Source organism: Erythrolamprus reginae, chromosome 5, assembly GCF_031021105.1.
Source record: "Erythrolamprus reginae isolate rEryReg1 chromosome 5, rEryReg1.hap1, whole genome shotgun sequence".
NCBI lineage: Eukaryota > Metazoa > Chordata > Lepidosauria > Squamata > Dipsadidae > Erythrolamprus > Erythrolamprus reginae.
Window position 1 is genome coordinate 46,769,001 of NC_091954.1, and position 24,554 is coordinate 46,793,554.

A 24,554-nucleotide genomic window follows, 5' to 3' on the forward strand; every position below is an offset into this window, starting at 1 on the left:
TGAATTCCATATATCTTAAAGTGCCTAATTTGAAAACACAGGTGTAATCCTAGTAGAGTTTGGCATTATCGCTTAAAAAAAATTATGAAGACCTTGCTTTGCTGGCAGGCCTGGGGCCCATGAATTAACAACTATCATGGCCAAATTGTATGAATGCTACGTATGTATGCTGATCATGTAGTTTATTATGGGTTTTAATCTGGGTTTTATAGAAGTCTGTCTGTTTAAATTAATTAATTAATTAATTAATTAATTAATTAATTCCAAGGCACTGTATACTTACCCAAAATATAACAACAACACCACCACCAACAAACAAACAACACACGTGATTGAAATATATACTGTAGAAGTCCTTAGAACATGGTCCAATACAGTGAGCTTCTTCAAGATCACATGATAACAATATCACTGTAGAAAAATTCCTGATGGTACCTTATGGTTTTATTTCCTTTTATTTTATTGCCATATTACCAATGCATTTTTAATTTTTTTTTAGAAGCAGTTTCTTGATATTAAAAACAACCATCTGAAAACCAGTTTTGTTAATACCACAATAAACACAGATTGAATATTAAGACAGGCATATGTTAGAACAGGGGTGTGCCGCCCACAGGCTGAAACCCACTACTGGGCCACGACCTATTCAGAACCAGGCCACAGAAGGTCAGTGAGCATGCAACATGCAGCTCCATTTGTATGAGTCAGGGGCGTTGGGTGTCTGCTGTTTAGGCAAATGAAGCAGTACATGTACGTGCTTTCTCATCACTCACGTGAGCTTATACTCGCCCACCGCTCATGCAGAACCATTCTCTCCTCCCCACCATCACCACCAGTCTGCAAACCTGGAAAGGTTGGGAATCACTGTCTTGGAACAACTGCAGACAGTTGTATACCTGTCTGCATATCTTTCTTTTTTTAAAAAAAAATGTTTATTAGTTTTTCCAAATTTTAAAAACAACATTTCTATAATTTAGCACAGATCTATGCTCGATTTCTTATGTTTGTTACATTTCTTATATCACCTCTTTATAGATACATATGTTACATTACATGTTTATACCATATATTCTTTTTATTACATCCTTTCACATTTTATCCCTGTCTTTTACCTTTGTTACCAATCCAATTGTACCAATTATACCAAATCTCATAATACTCTGAGTTACTGGTTCCCTTAATCTCTATGGTCATCCTATCCATTTCTGCACAATTTTGTCTATAGTGTTATTTTCTGACAGGATCTCTTTGCTTTTCCAAAATTGTGCATAGGATATTCAAAATTCTGCACATCTCCATCTTCTCAACACACCAATTTGAATTTTTCCTAAATTACTTAGGTAGATTTAGAAAACTGACCCAGATTCCTGTTTTTGTATCCATAATGCGTGTTTTGTAATATTCTTGCGCTGTGTAGTCCACAGGATGATGGCTAAAGAAAATATTATTTACATTTATTAATTTTATATGCAGTCATGTTAAATTAGATAACTGAAAATCTGAAGTGATGATAATGCATTACTATTAAGCATAAATATACTTTAATGCTGGTCTCCAGTGTTCAAATACAATAAAATAATAGACTTTTCAAAGTAATGACATTTTCACCCCCATTACCAATGTACAGAATTTTTTTGTACATTTAAATATATACCATGTTGCCTCTTTTCAAAAATATCATTTGATTGCAAATAAAATATAAATTAAATACATTTGTGTGTTTTTTTATATCACAGGGGTATTATTTTTTTAGAAGATAGAGCCTACATTTTGGAGCCACTGGAAGGTGCTATGAATGAACATATAATCTATAGACTGAAACACCCAAACCTAATCCTGGGTACATGTGGCCATCATCTCAATCTTACAGGTGTCACTTTAGGGAATATTGCACAGTTTATTCCAACATTTACCAGCAGAGTAAGTGATAATTTAATTTAATTTTAATTTCTCATGTTTTAATTGCTTTAATTTAGTTTTTTCATGTTTTTTATAGTATATATTTAGACAAATGTGGTGTTATGGCTCAAAGTTGAGATGGCAACTGATAAAAGTGTATGTATTTGTCTGTTTTGTTTATTGAACTCCCAAGGAGAAAAACAGTCTCCCACCAACAATGCAGGGAAAGCTACTGTATATAAAGATAGAACAAATCCACACCCACCAGGACTGACGATATTATGTATTTGGGTAATGAGATGTTTGGAAACAAACAACCAAGCTTAGAGAATACCAAGGTCTCCACATTTAGATTAGCACATACAAAGAATTTACCATTGTCATTGTCTTCGGAGAGGGGCGGCATACAAATCTAAGTAATAAATAAATAATAATAGAGAATCAGAGGCATAACTTACAAAAATAAAAGCTTACCTGTTGTGTATTTTGGAATGGCATTCTTGAGGGTAAGTACTTTTTGTAAGCAATTAATAATGATGAATGGACTGGTGTCTTTTAGCAAAGCACAGTTTTTCTTTTTAAATTCTTGCTAGACGCCAACTTTAGTATGTCAGATTGAGGTGATTTGGAAATCATAGTTTTAGAACAAGAAATTAAAATTGGACTTCTCTAGTTATTTGTAGGAATTGCAATAGGAATGCATTTTTAACATTCACCACACTAAACACTATTTAATTTGATACAATAAAAGCTTTAAGTGATATATAATACGTACTGCTGAAAGTTCATTTTTAATTTTTTAATTACTGGAAAATGGGTCATGCCTAACTATATAATCAGAATATATAATAGTTCTCATTATAACTATGTGCATATATCTTATTTTTTTATTTATAATTTTAAATGAATTTATGTGAATACCACTATATATTTCCCACAGGGGTGGTGGTGTTTAAGGCATATACTATAAATGTATCACATTTATTCATGAAAATGTGTCTAAGTACAAGAAGTGGATAAACAAGTACATTGCTTTGTAAAGTAGATGCTATTTCCATAAGGTGGCACAGTGGTTAGAATGCAGTATTGCAGGCTATTTCGGCTGTCTGCTGACTGCCACCAATTTAGCATTTTAATTCTCACTAGCTCAAGGTTGATTCAGGTTTCATCCTTCCAAGGTTGATAAAATGAGGACCAGGATTATTGGGAGCAATATGTTGAGTCTGTAAACAGCTTAGAAAGGGCTGTAAAAACACTGTGAAATGTATATATATGTCTAAGTGCTAATACTATTGTTAAGGTATAAGTGAATTGTTAGAATTCATGGAGATGTTTCATGTTTAGTGTATGATATGGCTGATGTGGTTGTTACAGTAGCTTTTATACTATAGAATGACATTTAATGACACGTTAATTTCAAAAATATCAAATCTTGTACAACATTGAAGTACAAGTGAGTAATCAACTCCCCCCAGAGATTAATACTACCCCAACCCTCCTCGGCTTTCGTAAGAGTCTTAAAACTCACTTACGTCGTCAGGCTTGGACAGATTAGATCTTGGCCCTTGTCCAATGAATGATTGTATGATTGTTGTAAGAATGGGTGTGACTGATTTTTAATCAATTGGAGATTTTAGATAGTCATGTAATTTTATATTAATTGGATTAACTTTATTTTAAATCACAGTCTTTTTATATGTTGTAAGCTGTCCCAAGTCTTTGGAGAGGGGCGGCATAGAAATCAAATTAATTAATTAATTAATAAACAAACAAACAAATAAATCCATCCATACATCCATACATCCATACATCCATACATAATATGATATTGAATGCCTAGATCATCTTCAAAAATTTTGGTCTTTTTTTAATCTGTAGATTATTCATAATATTTAAGTAGCTTGGTATGACAGTACTGTGGTACTGTAGATATGCATAGAAATGTAAATCTCCTTCAAATAATAACATCTTTTTAACTCATGCTTGTTTTGATAGCATAAAAGAGAAACTCTGAAGTCCACCAAGTATGTGGAGCTCATTATTGTGGCTGATAATCGGGAGGTAAGCAAAACCTAAAGTTAAAAAAGATTGTGGGTATAAAGACATATATTTATAAATTAATGGAATAATAGTAACCCTATTCTGAATTTTCCACACAATGCTAAAATAATAATCTGTCCCATTTGTACATATAAATCTTTGCTGCATTGCCTAACTTTGAACTAGAGGGAATGGAAATGTCTTCTGACAATAAGAAAATATTTGTGATATTGTTTTCTTTCCATGTAGTTTACCAATTACAAGTTCCATTCAAGGATGCATAAATTGTTGAAGTTTTGCTAAAAAAAGTTCATAATAGTTGGATGACGCACTTGGTAAAAATTAGTGGAAGTTGTGGAGTGCAATCAAAAATTAAACAAAATTAATTTGCACTATATTGCCATTTGCATTTTTCTACATTTAAAAATTACTGATTAGTTAAATAGCAACATTTTCTCCCTGTCTATCCATGGCAAACAAATAAATGATTTTTTCCGCTTCTGTACAGCAGGAAGTGTCCCAATGAAACAATTGTGTGAGAAACAAAATTAAAAGCAATATTCATTCACATAATCTGTGTTTTTTTTTCAATTATATGAGCAGTAGGAAGTTGTCTCTAGTCTTTTTTCCATGTAAAATCTAGACATTGTTGTTACTGCTTTTCAGAAGAAGGCAAGTTAGATTTATAAAGCAATAAATATAATTGTTGATAATTCAAATGATTAAAAATCCTTTCTAGTTTCAGAGACAAGGCAAAGATGTGGAAAAAGTGAAACTGAGGCTGATAGAAATTGCAAACTATGTTGATAAGGTAAGTTTTTCATTGGTACTACAGTATAATAATTTCCTTTGCTATAGAACAGTTTGCTTTACTAATCAGTTGAATTGAGGAATTGCCAAGCGGCCTCAATGACTCTCTAAAAAGATGCAAATGACCAGCTATCTGCAAGGAATATAAATCCTTCCATTCCCTACCGTCCAGTTAGAGCTAAAGAAGCTTCTTGGATGAGAAGCAGAATGTCTTCAAAGAAAAACCAGAAAGTCCAATTGCCTCTTGAAAAAACACCCTTGGGACAACTGTGACCTAGATGACTGAGGTTCTCAATAGACATTTACAATTGTTGTGGTTGCTTAAGGCCAACTCCTTTGGCTGCTGATTTTGATGCAGAGGAGTGGGAGCTGTCTGTTCACAGAAGACCCGTCTGGCTGGAGGACGAATCAGACAGTGAACCAGAAGGAGAAGCAGGGAGGGAAATGGAGAAGGAAGGGACTGGAGAGACAGAAAGGGGAATGGAGTCAGTCAGATCTCCAGCCAGAGTTTCATCTGAATCAGAAGGGGAGGAGTTAATGAACAATCTTATTCTTAATGTTCGGATCCGGAGAATTCTGGGAAGATGAGAGCAGCTGTGCAAACGCAGAAACAGATTAAAGGTCACAGGTGATAAGAATTAATGACGCTGCTGCAACCTTGAAAAGGGGGAGGGTTGCAGAGGGCTGTGTGGGAGTCTATCATTCAGTTTTGAAGAAAGTTTGTTGAATTATGGTTTCGTGTTTGCTGTGGATTTCTGGACATTCTGACATTTAAGCTGTGAGTTATTTCTGGCTGACATAAACCTGAAAGACTTCTGCACCGACTGGAGTAATTAACTCTGATCTATTGAACTCTTAAACTAACATTGCTCTGAAACTCCATGGTCTGCAGTTTTCTGAATATAAAAAACAATCCTTGCTTTATTTTTACAAGCGTGTGTGTGTGTGTGTGTGTGTGTGTGTGTGTGTGTTTGATTAATTACTTCATTCCTGGGTGGACCATGGCCAGGCAGAACAACAATCAGGTCATATTAATAAACTTTCACTATATAGAAAATCTGTATTATATAGGAATATAAAAGCATGCAAACAGACTTGCTGGACCAGATCATGGCCTATCTTCATCTAGCATCCCTCTCCCCCACACTGCCCAACAAGATGCCTCTGGCTACTCCAAGGAGGTGTAAATTCTTTACTACTTCTACCGCTCTGTCTCTGCAACTGTTATTTAGAAGAATACTTCACCCAACTGTTATTTAGAAGAATACTTCACCCAACTCAGTATTGTTACTGTTGTAACAGTAGTAATTTATGACACATGTGATATAATTTCAAAGTATTCCCTTTTATATTTGCTATTTTAATATGCTGTGAATCTATGCTGTTGTCTCTTGTAATCTAGCTATCATCTGTGTAATTTGACACACATTCTATTCATACTATTCTTGAAACTGAGAAGAAAGTTGTCCAATGAATTATTTAACATATCTGCTGTATATATATCAATAATTTGTCTCCTTTATTAACTTTAAGAGTTATGCAAATATAATCCAGAATATTGATCTGGTTTTCTCATCAGTTCTACAGGCCATTAAATATTAGAATAGTCTTGGTTGGATTAGAAGTCTGGAATGATGTGGATAAATGTACAGTAATTCAAGATCCCTTCACCACTCTTCATGAGTTTCTGGATTGGCGAAAAATGAAACTACTACCTCGTAAACCACATGATAATGCACAACTAGTCAGGTAAGCCTGCCAAAAGCAAAACTGGAACTTAAAAATTTAGATACTAATGTTGCTAGTGACATGACAAAAAATAGAAAGCCAATACATAGGCTACACATTGATAGAATCCAAGACCGGATTTTAAAGGAATGAAAATAGCACCACATAGAAAATCCTATATCCATATTACATCTCAAATAGTAAAATCCAAAATTATGTTCTTATATAACTGTTTTCCCTGTATTCATTATTTTAACATAGTTTCTTGTCTTCCATTAGTGGAATCTATTTCCAGGGCACAACCATCGGCATGGCACCTATAATGAGCATGTGCACCAAAGAGCAATCTGGAGGTATAGTTATGGTAAGTACTACAGTACCAAGATTGATCCTATTTATAGCTGGAAAGAAACAAATAGGGACAAAATAACATCCTACTGTTCTGTCTTCAATATTTCTGTCTATTTTTCCCCCATTTTTTGCAGCTATTTGAATTTAGAAATGATTGAATATATGCTTCCATTCTGGCATTTTATTTTTATTTTCTACTAAAACAGTGATGGTGAACCTATGGCATGCGTGCCACAGTTGTAACATGGAGCCATATTAGAGGACAGTCAAGGTGTTGCCCTATGTCATCTCCAGGCACATGCATACACTGGCCTGCTGATTTTCAGCCTTGGGGAAGGCCATTTCTCCCTCTGGATGCATGCAAAAAATGGCCCAACGGGCAAACAGGAAATTCGGAAAAATAGACTTCTGGTTTGCCCGTTGTGCTGTTTTTCATACTCTGGTGCTTCAGATAACTTCCCTGAAGCCTCTGGAGTGCAAAAAAACAGTGCAATGGGCAAACTGGAAGTCCATTTTTCCGAGCTTCCAGTTTGCCCGTTGGGCCATTTTTCACTATTCCAGGCTTTATGTGCACATGCGCGGCAGTGGTGTCTGTGCATATGTGCAGGGGACAGAGCAGGGGAGTGCAATTGGGGGGAAGGGAATGGGTATGGGTAGCTAGAACGTGCACACACACCATCACTGTACTAAAATGTTCTACCAAAACCAAAGCAGCTAATAAATTGAAACTGTGCTATCTGGGAAAGCCTTCCCAAAATATTTATGAGACATGCTACATTTTCTACTGTCCAGAGAGATGTAATAGAAGCCTTTCAAAGTTAATTGCTTATTTTTTCCAAATCCCAGTAATACGTTTTCGTTATACTGACAGATGACAAAGTACAATATGTAACTTTGAAAAAGCTTTCATATTAACTGTATTTTTGGTAGAAGATATTTTAACATTGTTTTTGTAGCCTTTCCAATATACATGTATGAATGAAAATGATAGACTATTAAATACAATGTAATCATGGATTTCAAAGAATTATTCTTAAGATATATTATTTTACTGAAGATAATATTATTTTACTGAAAGAGTAGTAGATCTTTGGAACAAACTTCCAGCAGATGTGGTTGGTAAATCCACAGTAACTGAATTTAAACATGCCTGGGATAAACATATATCCATTGTAAGATAAAATACAGGAAATAGTATAAGGGCAGACTAGATGGGCCATGAGGTCTTTTTCTGCCGTCAGTCTTCTATGTTTCTATGTTTCTAGATATTGACTTGTGTTAAAAATAACAGTAATGTCACAATTCTTTTGCTTTCAGGCCTAAATTAAAAATAAAATGCATGGTTTAAAGTACAAGTCCAGAAAGAATACTAAAGGAAGATCAAATAATTCCTCTAAGTGTAATTTAATAGATCTCCACAGGAACAGACAATGTTGAAATTGCTCAGTTAAGCCTCTAAGTGTTGATGGGAAGTTGATTCTTCAGCAATCTCTTATTTCTGAGGATTCCCTGTTAAATAAAGGAAATTCTGAAGCAGCATCAAGGAAATGTTTCATTTAAGTCTTTATTGAAGTAAAATATTTCCTTAAAGATATTGCCCTGCCCTGCCCCGCCCCGCCCCACCCCGCCCTGCCCTGCCCTGCCCTGCGTAAAGGGGATAGCTTCCCTTCTAACTAGATGAAGGCCCTTTTATTATCAACAGTGTGTCATTTAAATCAAGCATTTCTGATGTTTCCCGATTACCGTAAAGTAAATTTATTTAAAGTAATTTGTAATTTATAAAATAATGCAAATTACTTTCTGGCTAAAGAGAGGCAATAACAATTACAATATATCCCTGTACCAAGTTACTAGCAGATTCTGTACTAGATACTGAAACATCCCTCTGAAGTTACCATACAGTTCCCCTTTTTTTGAGTAACAAATGCCCATAAACCTAACAAATTGATTATGCCACAGCAAATCAGTGAGAACTTCTACACAAAAAGGAAGTACGCAGATAAATAAGAACCAAGAAAAATAAACGTTTTTCAAAATCCAAAGAAAAAGCATCACATCAGCATTAATTCCTTGTCTTGTATGGTTAATTTTTTTTGTTTTCCCAAAGTGAAGCATATTACAATGTCTCCTGACTCTGAGGAGTGTCCCCCACTTTCCCCACTTCCCTTTTATGTGATAAACAAACTCATTGCTTTAATTGGTTGGAATGGAAAAAAAGAAACCTCTCAGATTTTTAAACCAATCCAGCAATTTCTCCCTCCAAAAACGTCTGCAATTGACAAGTGAGAACATTTGCGATCTGATTGTAACATGTTTAGAAACAATAGTGAAATCACAGCAATTAGTATTTGTATATTTTAATAGTTGGGGGTTTTTTACAAGGAAAAATAACAGATGGACTCAGTAAGGAGATCTCAGTTTAAAAAACACTGTTAAATAATAAAGCAAACTCTATACAAATATCAGAACTGATTGGGTCAAATAAAGAAAGATAACTACAGTATATTATTTCAGAGGGCATAGTAGCAATAGTAAGCATTGGATTTTGAGTTTGATGCAAGTGAAGTAATTGTTAGTCATGTGAATTGATTTCAAAGTATCTGGGGAAGGTTTCTTGAATATTTGGAAGTAGTAGGAATATCTGGGTACAGCAGATGTTTGGATTTTTTAAAGTGGATTTTAAATTCTGGAAGTTAGATTGTTAATAAAGCTAAATGGAAAAGGAGCTTAAGATCAAGGAGAAAGCACAATTACAAATAAGTCAAATGAGGGGTAAAAAGGAAGGCATCAGTAGAAACCAAATTGTTTGTTTCTTTGTTTCTTTGTTTGTTTAATTGGATTTATATGCTGCCCCTCTCTGGATTAGACAAAAAAACAAAGTGAAAATCCAAAAATAAAAAGGACACTTACAAGTAATTCAGAAAAAAATTAGGAAACAACAGAACAAACTGAGATTAAGAAACTGAGAAAGGGCTTTTTTTCATACAGTCAGCTAAAAAGCAAAGAGAGTAAAAAGTTTATAAATAATAAAAAAAGATAAAAACTATTCACTTTCTTCAACTCTCTCCAACAGTAGATTATGTGCTTCATCATAAAATTGTAAAGAGCAGGATGAATAAAGATGACCAGAGAATAACTATTTACTTAGTAATATAACTATATACTTAGACTCTAAGTAGGCCTGTCCAACTGGTGGCCTGTGGGCTGGATACATCACGCACAGGTCACGCCCATCCTGGCTCCACAGAGTGGAAATAAGTCTTGCTATGTAACGATCCGGCCTGTGACGCAATCAAGTTTAACACCCATGATTTAGAGTCTAATTTCCAGTATTACATGAACTGAATCTTAATATAATTATCCTCAGATAGTGAAGAAACTAACTGGTGCTACCCTATTGTTATTGCTGAAATTCATTTAGCAGTCTGGTGGACTGCTAAGATGACCAGAAGAGAGCAGAAAGAAGAAAAAATAGATCTAAAACTGCAACCTGGTAATGTTACCTAAGATTGATTGATTGATTGATTGATTGATTGATTGATCAATATTAATCATTTGAGGTTGAAAGAGAAACACTGTTGTACAGGTAGTCCTCAATTTGCAACAGCTCATTTAGTGACTGAAGTTATAACAGCACTGAAAAAAGTGACTTATGACTATTCTTATTTATTTATTCAATTTTTATGCTGCCCTTCTCCTTAGATTCAGGGCGGCTTACAACATGTTAGCAATAGCACTTTTTAACAGAGCCAGCATATTGCCCCCACAATCCGGGTCCTCATTTTACCCATCTCGGAAGGATGGAAGGCTGAGTCAACCTTGAGCCAGTGATGAGATTTGAACCACTGACTTACAGATCTACAGTCAGTGGCCTGCAGTACAGCACTCTACCTGCTGCGCCACCGCGGCTCTTCACACAACGGTTGCACCATCCCCAAAGCCAAGTGGTAAAAATTCAGATGCTTGGCAATTGGTTCAGATTTAAGACAGTTGCAGTGTCTGGGAGTCATGTGATCATCTTTTGCAACCTTCTGTCAAGCTAAGTCAATGGAGAAGCCAGATTCACTTAACCACTGCAATGATTCACTTTAACAACTGTGGCAAGAAAGGTCATAAAATGGGCAAAATCCATGTCTCACTTAGCAACAGACATTTTTGTGTGTGATCATAAGTTGAGAACTACCTGTACAGTTCATTTGTAGAGGTGAATCTGAAGTCCCACTCTGAAAGTTCAGGGGGCACCAACAGTCCATTGCTGTAATAATTGTAGATGTTAGTCTGTGATCCACTCATGGTTTTCTATCAGATTTGGTGGCTTTCTTCAAAGCTGGCAGAGTTTAATTGCAATAGTCCAGAGCCCACAGTGAGTTCTGTCAGCAGCTGCAGCTCTTAGCTCCCTTACCTGCATTTCACAGTGGTGTAGGGCAATGATGGCAAATCTATGACACGGGTGCCAGAGGTGGCACGTGGAGCCATATCTGCTGGCACATGAGCTGTTTCCCTAGCTGAGCTCAAACGTGCATGTGTGTGCAGGCCAGCTGATTTTTGGCTCACACATAAGCTCTGGAAGGGCATTTTTGGCTTCCAGAGAGCCTCTTCTAACAGCTCCACGGAAGCCTTTGGAGCCTGGAGATGGCAAAAACACGAGCCTACTGGGCCCACCAGAAGTTGGTAAACAAGTCATTTCCAGACTTCAGAGAGACTATGGAGGGGAGGGGAAGCTGTTTTTGCCCCCCCAGGCATTGAATTATGGGTGTGGGCACTTGCCTATGCACAATAATACATGCCCATACTCTTTTGGCACACGAGAGAAAAGAGATTCGCCATCACTGGTGTAGGATTTCTTTCAGAGTTGTAGTGCTTGTGATCTAGTTTTTCATTATTATATTGTTTGTGATATTCAATTGCATTTTATTGTAGGTGACTATGATATAAACCACAGGGAGTCAATTGAGGCTGGTAGTATACAAATTAAATAAATAAATATCTATCAGAGGGTAAGCTTATATTCACATCCAAAATTATGCTTAACAAATTGATTATGAACTTTTCCCTTGGTAACAGCTACAGAAATGTCTATAATACATTTCTAAAATAAGCTACAATTCCTAAACATATTCTGAAATACCCATCATTCATATGAGTCTAATTAACACTTCAGGCTGATTACAGGGTAATGCATGCATATTTTGGGAATTGCTAGTTTTCCTCCCGACATACTTCCTTCTTGGCATCATCACAACTTTATTTGTCTTTCTTTTCCTCTCTGTGCCACTTTAATGTATTTATGATTCAGTGCTGATGTTTTAATATTGAAATGTTCTCTTAGAGAAATGGATTTTGGAAAAAGAGCTCATTTTCATGGAAATGAGTCATCCAGGGGAAAAAAATTGAGAGCATAATGTATTAAAGGAAGACTTAGTCTTTGTCATTAATCTGTTGTAATTACTTTTATAGTATTTCTTATTGCATTTGTAAATAACACACTTGAATACCATTTGGGGTATTTTCTGGCTATTTTTAAATGAAACTTTGATGCTTTTTCAGATTCCTTTTTGATCTCTCATGTATTTGATAGTATTTGATATTAAAATGAATGAATGAATGAATGAATGAATGAATGAATGAATGAATGAATGTTTATGGATAATTCTGGTATCAAATAACAAGAGAGAGTGTCAGAGAGAAAAAGATAGACACAGAAGACAGACTGCTCATAAATTATAATTTCAGGCTAAATGCATGAAAATATCACATTGCCCATTTACTTAAATATTATAAATTAACAGGTCAAACACCTGGTCAAAGCAGGCAAAGCAGAAAAATATATTTTTCAAATGCAAATAATAAATAGATCAGGTCTATCCAATCTATTAACTCCAAAGAGAGAAATGGGAACAAAATTGATATGGTAGAATGCCCTTAACAAATAGTCCCTCTGGATTTCACTTAACCATAGGACAGAGGTCTTCAAACTTGGCAACTTTAAAACTTGTAGACTTCAATTCCCAGGATTTTCCAGTACTCCACAAAGTTGCCAAGTTTGGGGGCCTCTGCCCTAAAGAGAATATTGTCATTGGTTACAGAAGTGTTGCATTGTAGAAACTTCTGGTTTTGTTTAAAGGTTTTCTCTAGATACAGAGAGAAACACTGATTTGATAAAGACACACATTGCATAAAGAGTTAATTTAGCTACTTCTGCATATTTTTTCAAATAGGCATTTCAGGGCTAAAACATGATCCTTGGTTCTAACTACTGTAAAGTCAGCTTGTTCTTTCAGGTCTGTCCATCCACATTGATAAGTTCTTGAGAAGATATATAGTGTACATTTACTGTATTACTAAGTAAACTAAATCTTCTGTAATTAACAGAGTGAGAACATCTATTTTTGTTAACTGAGGTTCCTATGACTAAGCACCAGTTTCTGGTATATGGAATGTTGGATTAATACAAAGTAATTAGTTAGCATAAGTGCACACCATCCCACAGTCGATGTTATTAATTCTTGTAGTATAAGGTCATAGTTTCTTATCATTATTATACTACATTCCAACAAAATGCATAGCACTAAATTAATTAAATTAAATCATCAGAAATAACAGATAGGCAATACAAACCTTTACAATAACATTTAGTGGCTAATCTATTGGTAGTTTTAAATCTTCCACTTGTGATAGATAATCAACCCCTAATTTCCCATGGCACAGTTGTCAGGAGCTTCCAAATGATGCAGTCCCAAATGACATTTAGAAAGTGATAACGAAGTATTCAGAGAAGAAAAGGAAGGATGGAACTATTGTCTTCAGAGAGTCAACACTTCTTCCCTGACTGCTTTTTAATCACATACTCCTCAAAACAAATCAGATTATTGCAGGGGTGAAATTCAATTTTTCCCTATCTGTGGACATAGCTTAGTGGGTGTGACAGGGGAAGGATATTGCAAAAACTCCATTCCCTCCCCACTCCTGGGGGAAGGTTATTGCAAAATGCCCATTCCTTTCCCATTGCCAGGGGAAGGATATTGCAAAATCTCCATTCCCTTCCCACTCCTGGGGGAAGGATATTGCAAAATCCCCATTCCTTTCCCATTGCCAGGGGAAGGATATTGCAAAACCCCCATTCCCTCCCCACTCCTGGGGGAAGGATATTGCAAAATCCCCATTCCTTTCCCATTGCCAGGGGAAGGACATTGCAAAATCTCCATTCCCTCCCCACTCCTGGGGGAAGGATATTGCAAAATCCCCATTCCTTTCCCATTGCCAGGGGAAGGACATTGCAAAATCCCCATTCCCTCCCCACTCCTGGGGGAAGGATATTGCAAAATTCCCATTCCTTTCCCATTGCAAGGGGAAGGACATTGCAAAATCTCCATTCCCTCCCCACTCCTGGGTTAAGGATATTACAAAATACCCATTCTTTTCCCATTGCCAGGGGAAGGACATTGCAAAATCTCCATTCCCACCCCACTCTGGGGCTAGCCAGAAGTGGTATTTGCCAGTTCTCCAAACGACTCTAAATTTCCACTACTGTTTCTCCAGAACCTGTCAGAATCTGCTGAATTTCACCCCTGGATCATTGCCTCTTGATCATCCTTCTAGCAACAGCAGCTAAACAAAGATCGAGTCAATCTTTGCTTGGTTGCCTTTTTTCTTATCGGGGTTGCAATTTTTCAGAATTTCCCCTTTTAACTTGAAGAAATATTTCCTAATTTAAATACTTATTGTTAGGATCCAATCTGGGTGGGTCACCAGGACCAGACATTTAGTCTTCCAAGCTCTCGGACTCATCCTCAGAGAACTTTTCTCTTGCCAGACACATTTTGATGTGAGAAAAATTCCTTGAGGATGGGCTTTAGCATGAGTCTGAAAGCTCGGATGCCAAAAGCCCAGTGACCCCATCCAGATTGGATCCTGCAATATTATCCTGAGACATGTATACAGTGATACCTCATCTTACAAACGCCTCGTCATACAAACTTTTCGAGATACAAACCCGGGGTTTAAGATTTTTTTGCCTCTTCTTACGAACTATTTTCACCTTACAAACCCACCGCCACCACTGGGATGCCCCGCCTCCGGACTTCCGTTGCCAGCAAACCACCTGTTTTTGTGCTGCTGGGATTCCCCTGAGGCTCCCCTCCATGGGAAACACCACCTCTGGACTTCTGTGTATTTGCGATGCTGCAGGGTAATCCCAGCAGAGCAAAAAACGGGTGCCTCGCTGGCAACGGAAGTCTGGAGGTGGGGTTTCCCAGCAAGGGGAGCCTCAGTGAAATCGCAGCATTGCAAAAACACAGAGGTCTGGAGGTGGGGTTTTGAGGACTACGGTGTTTTTGCGATGTTGCAATTTCACTGATGCTCCCTTAGCTGGGAAACCCCACCTCCGGACTTCTGTTGCCAGCGAAGCGCTAGTTTTTGCGATGCTGGGATTCCCCTGCTGGGATTCCCCTGCAGCACTGCAAAAACACAGAAGTCCGGAGGTGGGGTTTCCCATTGAGGGGAGCCTCAGAGGAATCCCAGCAGTGCAAAAACGGGCGCTTCGGCTGGCAAAAGGGGTGAGTTTTGGGCTTGCACGCATTAATCGTTTTTCCATTGATTCCTATTTGAAACATTGTTTCATCTTACAAACTTTACACCTTAAGAACCTCGTCCCGGAACCAATTAAGTTTGTAAGACAAGGTATCACTGTATTTGCCTTCATTCATGGTTATTGTTAGGCCTCGTTTCTGAAGGCAGAGCAGCAGCTAATAATTTAGCTGCACCAGTAATTGACATTAATGTTCTTTAAATCCCTCCAAGCGATATAGGATTTCTGATCGTCCATGCCTTGGTGGTGTGCCAAAAGAGTTAATCAGCCTGGCTTCTGAGGTGTCATCTAAAGAATTTTCATTAGACAGAGTAGCTGCTTAAACTTGGTTGTCAAGGTCACAGATAATACAGGAGCACTGGGGACATTATCAATTGGCACTATACCCATGTAGTTAATATCAATGTCATTTGCAACAGCTGTCTCATTTGAAATAACCAACAGGTTTACATTCTCATTGTGAAACAACCAGGCTTGAATAATAATAAAATAGTTACTGATAAGGTTGCAAAAACAATCAGTCAATAAACTACTATTTTTACTAAAAGGTTTTCACTTTATACAATTTGGAGCGCAGGACAGTTAATATGAGGAGATTCCTCTTTCTGTCATAGCAAGATTCCTTTCCCTGTCATGCTTGGCAACCATTGGATTGCATTCAAATCAGTCTGATGATATTAGCAGCAAAGGAGTGGACTCCATAAGGAACAAATGCCTTTCCAAGAGTACCAGTGACCTCTGTTAACTATATTGAGAGAATCAGTAATGTGATCTGGTTAGATTGAGCCCAACTACAGTGGTACCTCTATCTAAGAATGCCTCTACTTACGAACTTTTCTATAAAAGAACCAGGTTTTCAAGATTTTTCGCCTCTTCTCAAGAACCATTTTCTACTTACAAACCCAAGCCTCCGAAACTGTAACTGGAAAAGGCAGGGAGAAGCCTCCATGGGGCCTCTCTAGGAATCTCCTGGGAGGAAACAGGGCCGGAAAAGGTGGGAAGAAGCCTCTGTGGGGCGCCTCTAGGAATCTCTTGGGAGGAAACAGGGCCTCCACCCTCCCTGTGGTTTCCCCAATCACACAAATTATTTGCTTTTACATTGATTACTATGGGAAAAATTGCTTCTTCTTACACATTTTTCTACTTAAGAACCTTATGAACGAATTAAATTCATAAGTAGAGGTACCAATGTATTTTGTTTTGTAGTTACTTTTATTTTGTGTGTGTGTGTGTTTCAGTCTAACTTGGGAGCCAGTTAATATGTGTTTATCCAATGTGCCAGTTTGCTGAGGGCTTCAGTAATCTAAAACTTTCTGGATGTTCTTTGAAATATTTTGAAGTACTGGTAGTCCTTGACTTGTAACCAATTGTTTAATGAACTGTTCTTGGTGTTACAATAGTAACATTGCCCACACCTACATGTTTGCATTTTGGGCATTTGTCAGACAGATTGCATTTACAGCTAATTGCAGAGACATATAATCCCAGGATTGATTTGCAATACTTTTTGCTTGTTTTCAAAATTGTTGTTTTTTTGCCAGAAAGAAAGACTCATTTGGAAGAATGGGTTCATTACGTGACCACATGGTTTGCCTAATAACCACGTTATTCATTTTATGATACCACTAAACTCACTTTGCAATCATCATAAAAACAGTTATAAAATCAAGTCCGGTGATGTCTCTGAAATAACTTATGATCAAAATTCCAGACTCCATTGTGGTTATAAATCAAGGACTACCTGTAGTTTTTTAACTTGTTTTACTGCTATTATGCAGAAATAAGCATGACAATTTATTACATCATTACATTACAACTACATCTTTCTTCAGAAATAATTTATCTTGTTCACTACAAAGGGCAGAGAAGAGTCTCCAAGAGATGATTAGGGGGCATTTAATTGTATCCATCAAGGCAAAGTAGAGAAGAAGTAGACAATATAGTTTATGGTGATCATTTCTCCTGGAAAGATGATAGGAGGTGTAATTTACATTGCTTCTACAATTCTGAGCACTGATTCCCATTCCAGAAACATTGTTATCTGTTGGGAAATAATTTAATTTGTCTTCCTTGTTTGCTCTCCTCTTATTAGTTGCTTTTTAAAAGGAAAATATTTGTGTTTTTTAAAAAATTTCTTTGCTGGATTTGCAGAAATCAAAGTGCCTGGGATGTTTGCACAATACTATCCTTTCCAATTTTGATATTGTCAGGATATGCATATGTGCACCAATAAAACCAAACACCACAGATCAAATTGGAACAAAATGTATGGCCCTAAATGGTAGGGCAATACAATAAAAACAAAAGAACAAAAGAAAAGGGGAACACAATAAGCTATCCCCACAGCTGCACAATGACTGTTATTTTTCACCCACCAGCTGGATGGCTGGTGCAAATCTGGAAGCTATTGTAGAGGTAAGGTCTAGTGAATTAAGAGCTCAACAGCCTGCATGGCGGCTAAGTTTGCTGCACAGGGCTAAGTTTGACAAAGTGTGGTCATCCTTGGGGAATCGAGGGCCATCAGGTGGCCTTAGAAAACCGGTCCAGGATGGAGACATAACCGTTAAAAACTCCCTTGCCAATAGCTTCACGTATTTGCATTTGCTGTTAGCTTGATAGTATTAATAAACTTAGGAAGGAAGAATGATGGAATACATTGGCTGCAGTTCCCCAACTAATTAAATCAAAGTACTTGGTGCCAGGCCAGTAGATTTTGTCCTTTAAAACAACTTGGAGGAACTGGCCAGTATTATTTAGCACAAAACCTGTTCATGGCGGTGAGAGCCCAATGTCATAACAGTATGGCAACTGTGCTGTTGGATCAATGTACATACAATAATGATGTAAGGAGAATCCATTCATAAAGTGTTTTGTGAAGTGAACTCCCTACCTCATTTTTTTATTGGCTGTCATCAAGTAAAATACAGTATATTGCCTACAATGGGTTATGTTCACTAGTGAAATGAAAAGCAGGTAGTGTTGCAAAATAGGAAGGAAGGACAGCAGCATAACTTGAAATTGGCTGAAAGGAGAGCTTTAAGAGAATGCAACACTAGAGATAAACTTAAATACACTCATATAAAAGATAGTGTCCTTCAAGGAATATAATCCAACCAATCTTCTAAACCTTGGTACGTATGCTGTAGCATTTTGCCTTGAATCCTGTAATATTCCTTCCAATAGTTTCAAGTGGTTTTTTTTTCTCTGAGCTGATATTTTTGTCTTTGCCTCCCTACTGTTCTTTGAGACTTAAGGCAAAACAAAATAACAATCAGGGGTGCTCTGGAACAAGAGGGTAATCATCCGCCCCTATATAAATGCAGCAAATGTTAAAAAGGGGGGGAGCAGGAATTTGATTGGCTTGTTAATGTTTTGGCTTCCTATGCAGATAACCGTGATAACAATCCAGTTCTAAGGCGACTGATTGCAAAAACAGATAGTGTAAATGGCTCTACTGCCCAATTGTTCAGCTTGATTCTCAAAACCCGATTTGATTGTAAACTTTTAAGGATCATGCTCCATTGAAACCATCCTAATTTTAGACTCAGTGTTTGAAATCATGGATGATTTCAGGTTGATGACAATGAAGCATCTTGTAAAATCATTTGACAAGGGAAAACAATTGAAAAAGAGAAGGAAGGAGGAAAAAACAGACCAGAAAACATGAGCATTTTTCCGGCTTCCTGTAATTTTCTCATCAACATGGAAGTTTTCAATTGTTTGTTTAGAATGTCTTTATGTAATAATTTTGCTGCATTATGTAGTACTTCCTGCCTTGAACAATTTGGTCTAGATAATGATTAAACCTGTATTCAGAAGACATCAAATAGTTCTCATTTCTTAATTGATGATAATGATGTTGTCTTCAAGCTATATCATTTATTGCTTTTCTCCAGATGTGATACTATCTTCACTTTTATTTATTTCAGTGATTATTTAAAAGTATGAGCATTCTTGCATTAAAGAAAAATCCAGAAGTATGGTTTGGGGCTTAGATTACTTCTTTAAAATAAAGTTTACTATTTTTTTGTGCATATCAAAAACAAATGGAAAAACTACATAACAATATCTCTTCAATCTTTTTTTTTCTAGTTGAAGTAGAGATACTTTACAACACTATTTTACTCTTTTTAGTTAAAGTTGAAACACTTTATAACATTTCTTTTCACTGAATTTCTTAATATAAGGAATAATAATATTAACAATTGTTCATTAAATATATCATATTTAATGAAACAATTACATAGATCTGTCCATGTTAGGGGTGTGCAATGTTTCTATCTTGGGAGAATTTGACCCATTCTTCCCAGAATGTGATTATTCCCAAGTATTTTATAATTTTCCATTCCTCGCATAAAGAAATTTATGATTTAGATTATAATTCAGCCCTCCAGATATTAAGGGACTCTGGAGCCATATCTAAGTTACATGTGAAAAAGTCTTTCTCGTGATGCCGTTGCCACAATCTTCAGCTCCTGGCACTCATGGGATATATTGAGTATAAATAAAACATTTACTAGCCTGAAGCTGGTACTGTATATTCATTTCTTTTTCAGCCTGATGAGTCGAACAGAGTTCAGGATCCAGTGGTTTCTCTGCCATGTTTTTCTTTTCCCTACTGGCTGTGGAGGATAATAAATGATACATAATGTGGTTTACAACATACAAGTATTTGAGTGCTTTAAAACATAAATTGGTTTCACTTGTTTTACAGCTGTCTGTAGAGCAAAGAAAGTAGTTATATTTAAAATAGAAATTAGAATTTACTAACTTAGCATAAACTACCCTGTTTTCCCCCCAAATAAGACATCCCCTGATAATAAGCCCAATTGGGCTTTTGAGTGCACGGCAATAAGGCCAAGCACTAATTTCAAGGTTCCAAAAAATATAAGACAGGGTCTTATTTTCAGGGAAACATGGTAGTAGCCTCGGTGATGCTGGAATCTCTACTTTCCCTCTTTATCGCAGTTTTTCTATACCTCTTTGGAATGCACTACTGCAGGCTATTTCTGCTCATTGCTGGCTGGCTGCAATTTGGCAATTCAGATCTTACCAGGATGACTCAACCTTCCATCTTTCCAAGATTGGTAAAATGAGGACTCTGTAAACCGCTTAGAGAGGGCTGTAAAGCACTGCGAAGTGGTATGTAAGTCTAAATGCCATTCCTATGCTATTGCTATTATAGGGCTGCTGACTGATTTCATGGATAACAGCCCTGAAGATCCATGACAGTTCCTATTCAATGCAACACAGTGAAGTGGGGGAAATAATTCCCCTTCCCGACCCCATCTATAATAACTCACAACTGAAGATATTATTTGGCAACTTCATTCTCTAAAAAACTTCAAGACCAAATTGGCACAACTGAATGTATTAAAATTACTATTATAAAGTTTTGGGTGAAATACACAAATAATGGTATTCATTCAATGATTTTTTTAAAAAAATAATAGTTTTTTCTGAATTGATTTATTTCTTTCATATGGCAGTTGATTCATTATATTACCAGAAAATTATGAAATTTAAGCCACTAATATATTTGAAATGTCTTTTGTTTAGATTTGAGACAGTTCTGAACATCTATTCTCAGTGCTTAAAAGAGTGCTTGAGATGTTATGAAGAGGACTTCTTTTGGAAGAGTACAGTTTGAAAATAGGCATTTAGAAAAAGATATGTGTAATAATTACTGACTGATAGTAATTATTACTTGGGGAAAAGGAATCCTCAATCTGAGCATTGTATTGGCAGTTCTATGTTAGCAAAAACTTCAGAAGAGAAGGATTTAAGGGTAGTGATTTCTGACAGTCTCAAAATGGGTGAGCAGTATGGTCGGGTGGTAGAAAAAGTAAGTAGGATGCTTGACTGCATAGCTAGAGGTATAACAGGAAGGAAGAGGGAGATTGTGATCCCGCTATATAGAGCGCTGGTGAGACCACATTTGGAATACTGTGTTCAGTTCTGGAGACCTACAAAAAGATATTGACAAAATTGAACGGGTCCAAAGACAGGCTACAAGAATGGTGGAAGGTCTTAAGCATAAAACGTAACAGGAAAGACTTAATGAACTCAATCTGTATAGTCTGGAGGACAGAAGGAAAAGGGGGGGCATGATCGAAACATTTAAATAAGTCAAATGGTTAAATAAGGTTCAGGAGGGAAGTGTTTTTAATAGGAAAGTGAACACAAGAACAAGGGAACACAATCTGAAGTTATTTGGGGGAAAGATCAAAAGCAACATGAGAAAATATTATTTTACTGAAAGAGTAGTAGATCCTTGGAACAAACTTCCAGCAGACATGGTTGGTAAATTCACAGTAACTGAATTTAAACATGCCTGGGATAAACATATATCCATCCTAAGATAAAATACAAAAAATAGTATAAGGGCAGACTAGATGGATCATGAGGTCTTTTTCTGCCATCAGTCTTCTATGTTTCTATGATAGCCAAGCATTCATTTATGATATATGTCTAATCCATTTTGTGGGAAAGGGGTATAAGGATATCAATTTTGCAAGAAAATAGGTGGATGTCATAGGGAATATTGTGGAAAGGTTGTCATGTAAGTGTTTGAGTCAAGATGTCAATCACTGAAGTGAGTTCCTACAGGGATATAATTATAAAAGAAAAGAAGAACTTAATGCTACTTTACTCTTACTGTCTACAAAATTCTTACCCAGAAAATTGATACTTCATTTATATAACTCTACTGGTAGTCAAAGGAAAAATATGCTTTCTACCAAAATTTTGGAAGACGTGTACTTATGGCAAGCTTTTGCATTATTTCTTACATTATAATATTTTATGAAAACTTAGGTTTGGTATACAGTACTTGTGGATTTACATTACTTTTTCCTTTGCCATTCATGAAAGGCACATCACTATGTAAAGTGAATCTCTTAAAACATTCCAATAAGGTGGTGTGAAAGCTCTGTCTCTGTTTGAATGGACCATCAGTCAAATCACCATTTCCTGTTTCAATCAGTGCTATACATTCATGGGTGAACCAGACCATGAATAGAAAGATACATCTACATCACAGGGTCCCTTTCATAAGAGCCAGATCTGAGATCACCACTGCAGTCCTTTGTTGCAATGATGTAGTTGGGCTTCCATAGAAATTTGAAGGCTTCAAAAATTAACCAGAATTCTCACTGTTCCTATGGAAATACAAAAGTAATTTTGGAGTGCTTTCTCTGAAGCTATTGAATAGGCAGCTATCAAGAAGATAAATGTTTCATCTCATTTCACTTCTCAGCACCTGGGACTTTCACCTTCTCTCTAGAACAGGAGTGAAATCCAGAAAGTTCTAACAGGTTCTGGAGAACAGGTAGTGGAAATTTTGAGTAGTTCAGAGAATTGGCAAATTCCACCTCTGCTGGCTCCAAAATGGGGTGGAAGTCAGAAGGGAATGGGGATTTTGTAATATCTTTCCCCTGGAGTGGGGTAGGAATGGAGATTTTGTAGTATGCTTCCCCTGCCAAGCCATGCCCACCAAGCCACACAATGCCCACCAAGTCACGCCCACAGAACCAGTAGTTTAGGAAATTGATTTCACCACTGCTCTATAAGAATTTGACCTTGGTGTATTCTCTTGCACACAGTAGCTATTTCTGATTGCTTTACATTAGTTTACATGGAGTAAGCTATGTTATGTACATAGATATAACAGACCGGTATGAAGTATCTTTCAAGTCTGAGATAGATTGCATTTATGCCCATAAAAAACTGGATGTTGTACCATTTGAAATGCAACTATGAAAAAAATCCCCTTCATACTGCAAATTACTTCAAATAATATTACATACTGCTAATGTAATTCATGCTTTTTAGAATATATTTTTCTATAAACAACATTTTCTTCAATAATTTTATTACATTTTTTTCTGTAGACAACATTTATGAAATTGCATTGATAACTGGTGATATAAAAATAGCTTTCTATTACTGCCTCAAATGATTGCCTTTCCAACAGTATTACAAGGCTGTTTGCATGTATAACTCCTAATTAGATAAGGCAAATATGAATTTGGAAAACAGCAAGTGACTGAGTATAGTAGTAATAGGTATTGGGTAATGCCACTTTCTGAGCCTATAATAATTTTTTAATAAATTAGAGTGTTCCAGGATTGTTTTTGTTTTTTTTTAAATTAAAATGAGATTTGTGTGCTTTCTTTTTAGGATCATGCAGACAATCCATTGGGGGCAGCAGTAACTCTGGCTCATGAACTCGGCCACAATTTTGGTATGAACCATGATACACTGGAAAGAGGTTGTCACTGCAAAACAATTGCAGACAAAGGGGGCTGCATTATGAACCCTTCAACTGGGTAAGTACAAATTGTATTTGAAAAAATATTTGTCTGCTACTGTAGATTTCCTTTTAGATGAGAGGTATACCTCTGAAAACTTTGTAAGAAGAACACATCCTGTTTATAAGAACTGGACATTAGTGCAGAGATCATACATAATTTGTTAGAATAAAAATATTCTAAATTTTCAATTCTTGAAGAAAAGAAATACAGTGGTACATCGGTTCTTGACCACAATTCGTTCTGGAAGTGTGGTTGAGAACCAATTTGGTTGAGAACTGAAACAATTTAAAATAAATTCCCCTCCTCAGTTGTCTCTCCCTCTATCGTGCCTGCTTCTGTCCCCGTCTCTCTCTCTCTCTCTCTCTCTCTCTCTCTCTCTCTCTCTCTCTCTCTCTCTCTCTCTGTGTGTAGCTTGCCGGCTTCTATCTTCAGCTCTCTCTCTCGCTCGCCCGCTACTGTCCCTGGCTCTCTCTCTCTCTCTCTCTCTGTAGCTTGCCGGCTTCTGTCTTCAGCTCTCTTGAGTTTTCGAGTTCCAAATATTTGTTCGGATTTCAGGGCAAAAGTTTCTTGAATTTCCTGTTCGAATACCGATTTGTTCGAACTGAGAAGCGTTCGAAAACCGAGGTACCACTGTATATTTTGGTACTCATCACACCTCCCAGAACCAATTAATGAGCAGTAAGTACAAAGGTAGCATTGTATGGTAGGTCAATGACAGCTTGGTCGGTCAAGGAATGTAGGGAGTATAGTGTACCTGCTCCTCCGCAAAGTCATGATCGCTTATTGTGTTCTCCTTACTTACTAAAGTTGTAAGGAAGGGTATG

At 36.7% G+C, this 24,554-nt stretch overlaps 1 protein-coding gene across 1 annotated transcript in view; it reads left to right on the forward strand.

The window, feature by feature from the left end:
- ADAM12 (ADAM metallopeptidase domain 12) overlaps window positions 1-24,554 on the forward strand; it is a 350,980-nt gene that overhangs the window by 211,793 nt on the left and 114,633 nt on the right. The window contains exons 6-11 of the mRNA XM_070752490.1: window positions 1,737-1,920; window positions 3,895-3,960; window positions 4,679-4,750; window positions 6,329-6,498; window positions 6,757-6,841; window positions 23,597-23,745. Of these exons, the coding sequence (XP_070608591.1) occupies window positions 1,737-1,920; window positions 3,895-3,960; window positions 4,679-4,750; window positions 6,329-6,498; window positions 6,757-6,841; window positions 23,597-23,745 (726 nt within the window). The remainder of the gene's footprint in view (window positions 1-1,736; window positions 1,921-3,894; window positions 3,961-4,678; window positions 4,751-6,328; window positions 6,499-6,756; window positions 6,842-23,596; window positions 23,746-24,554) is intronic.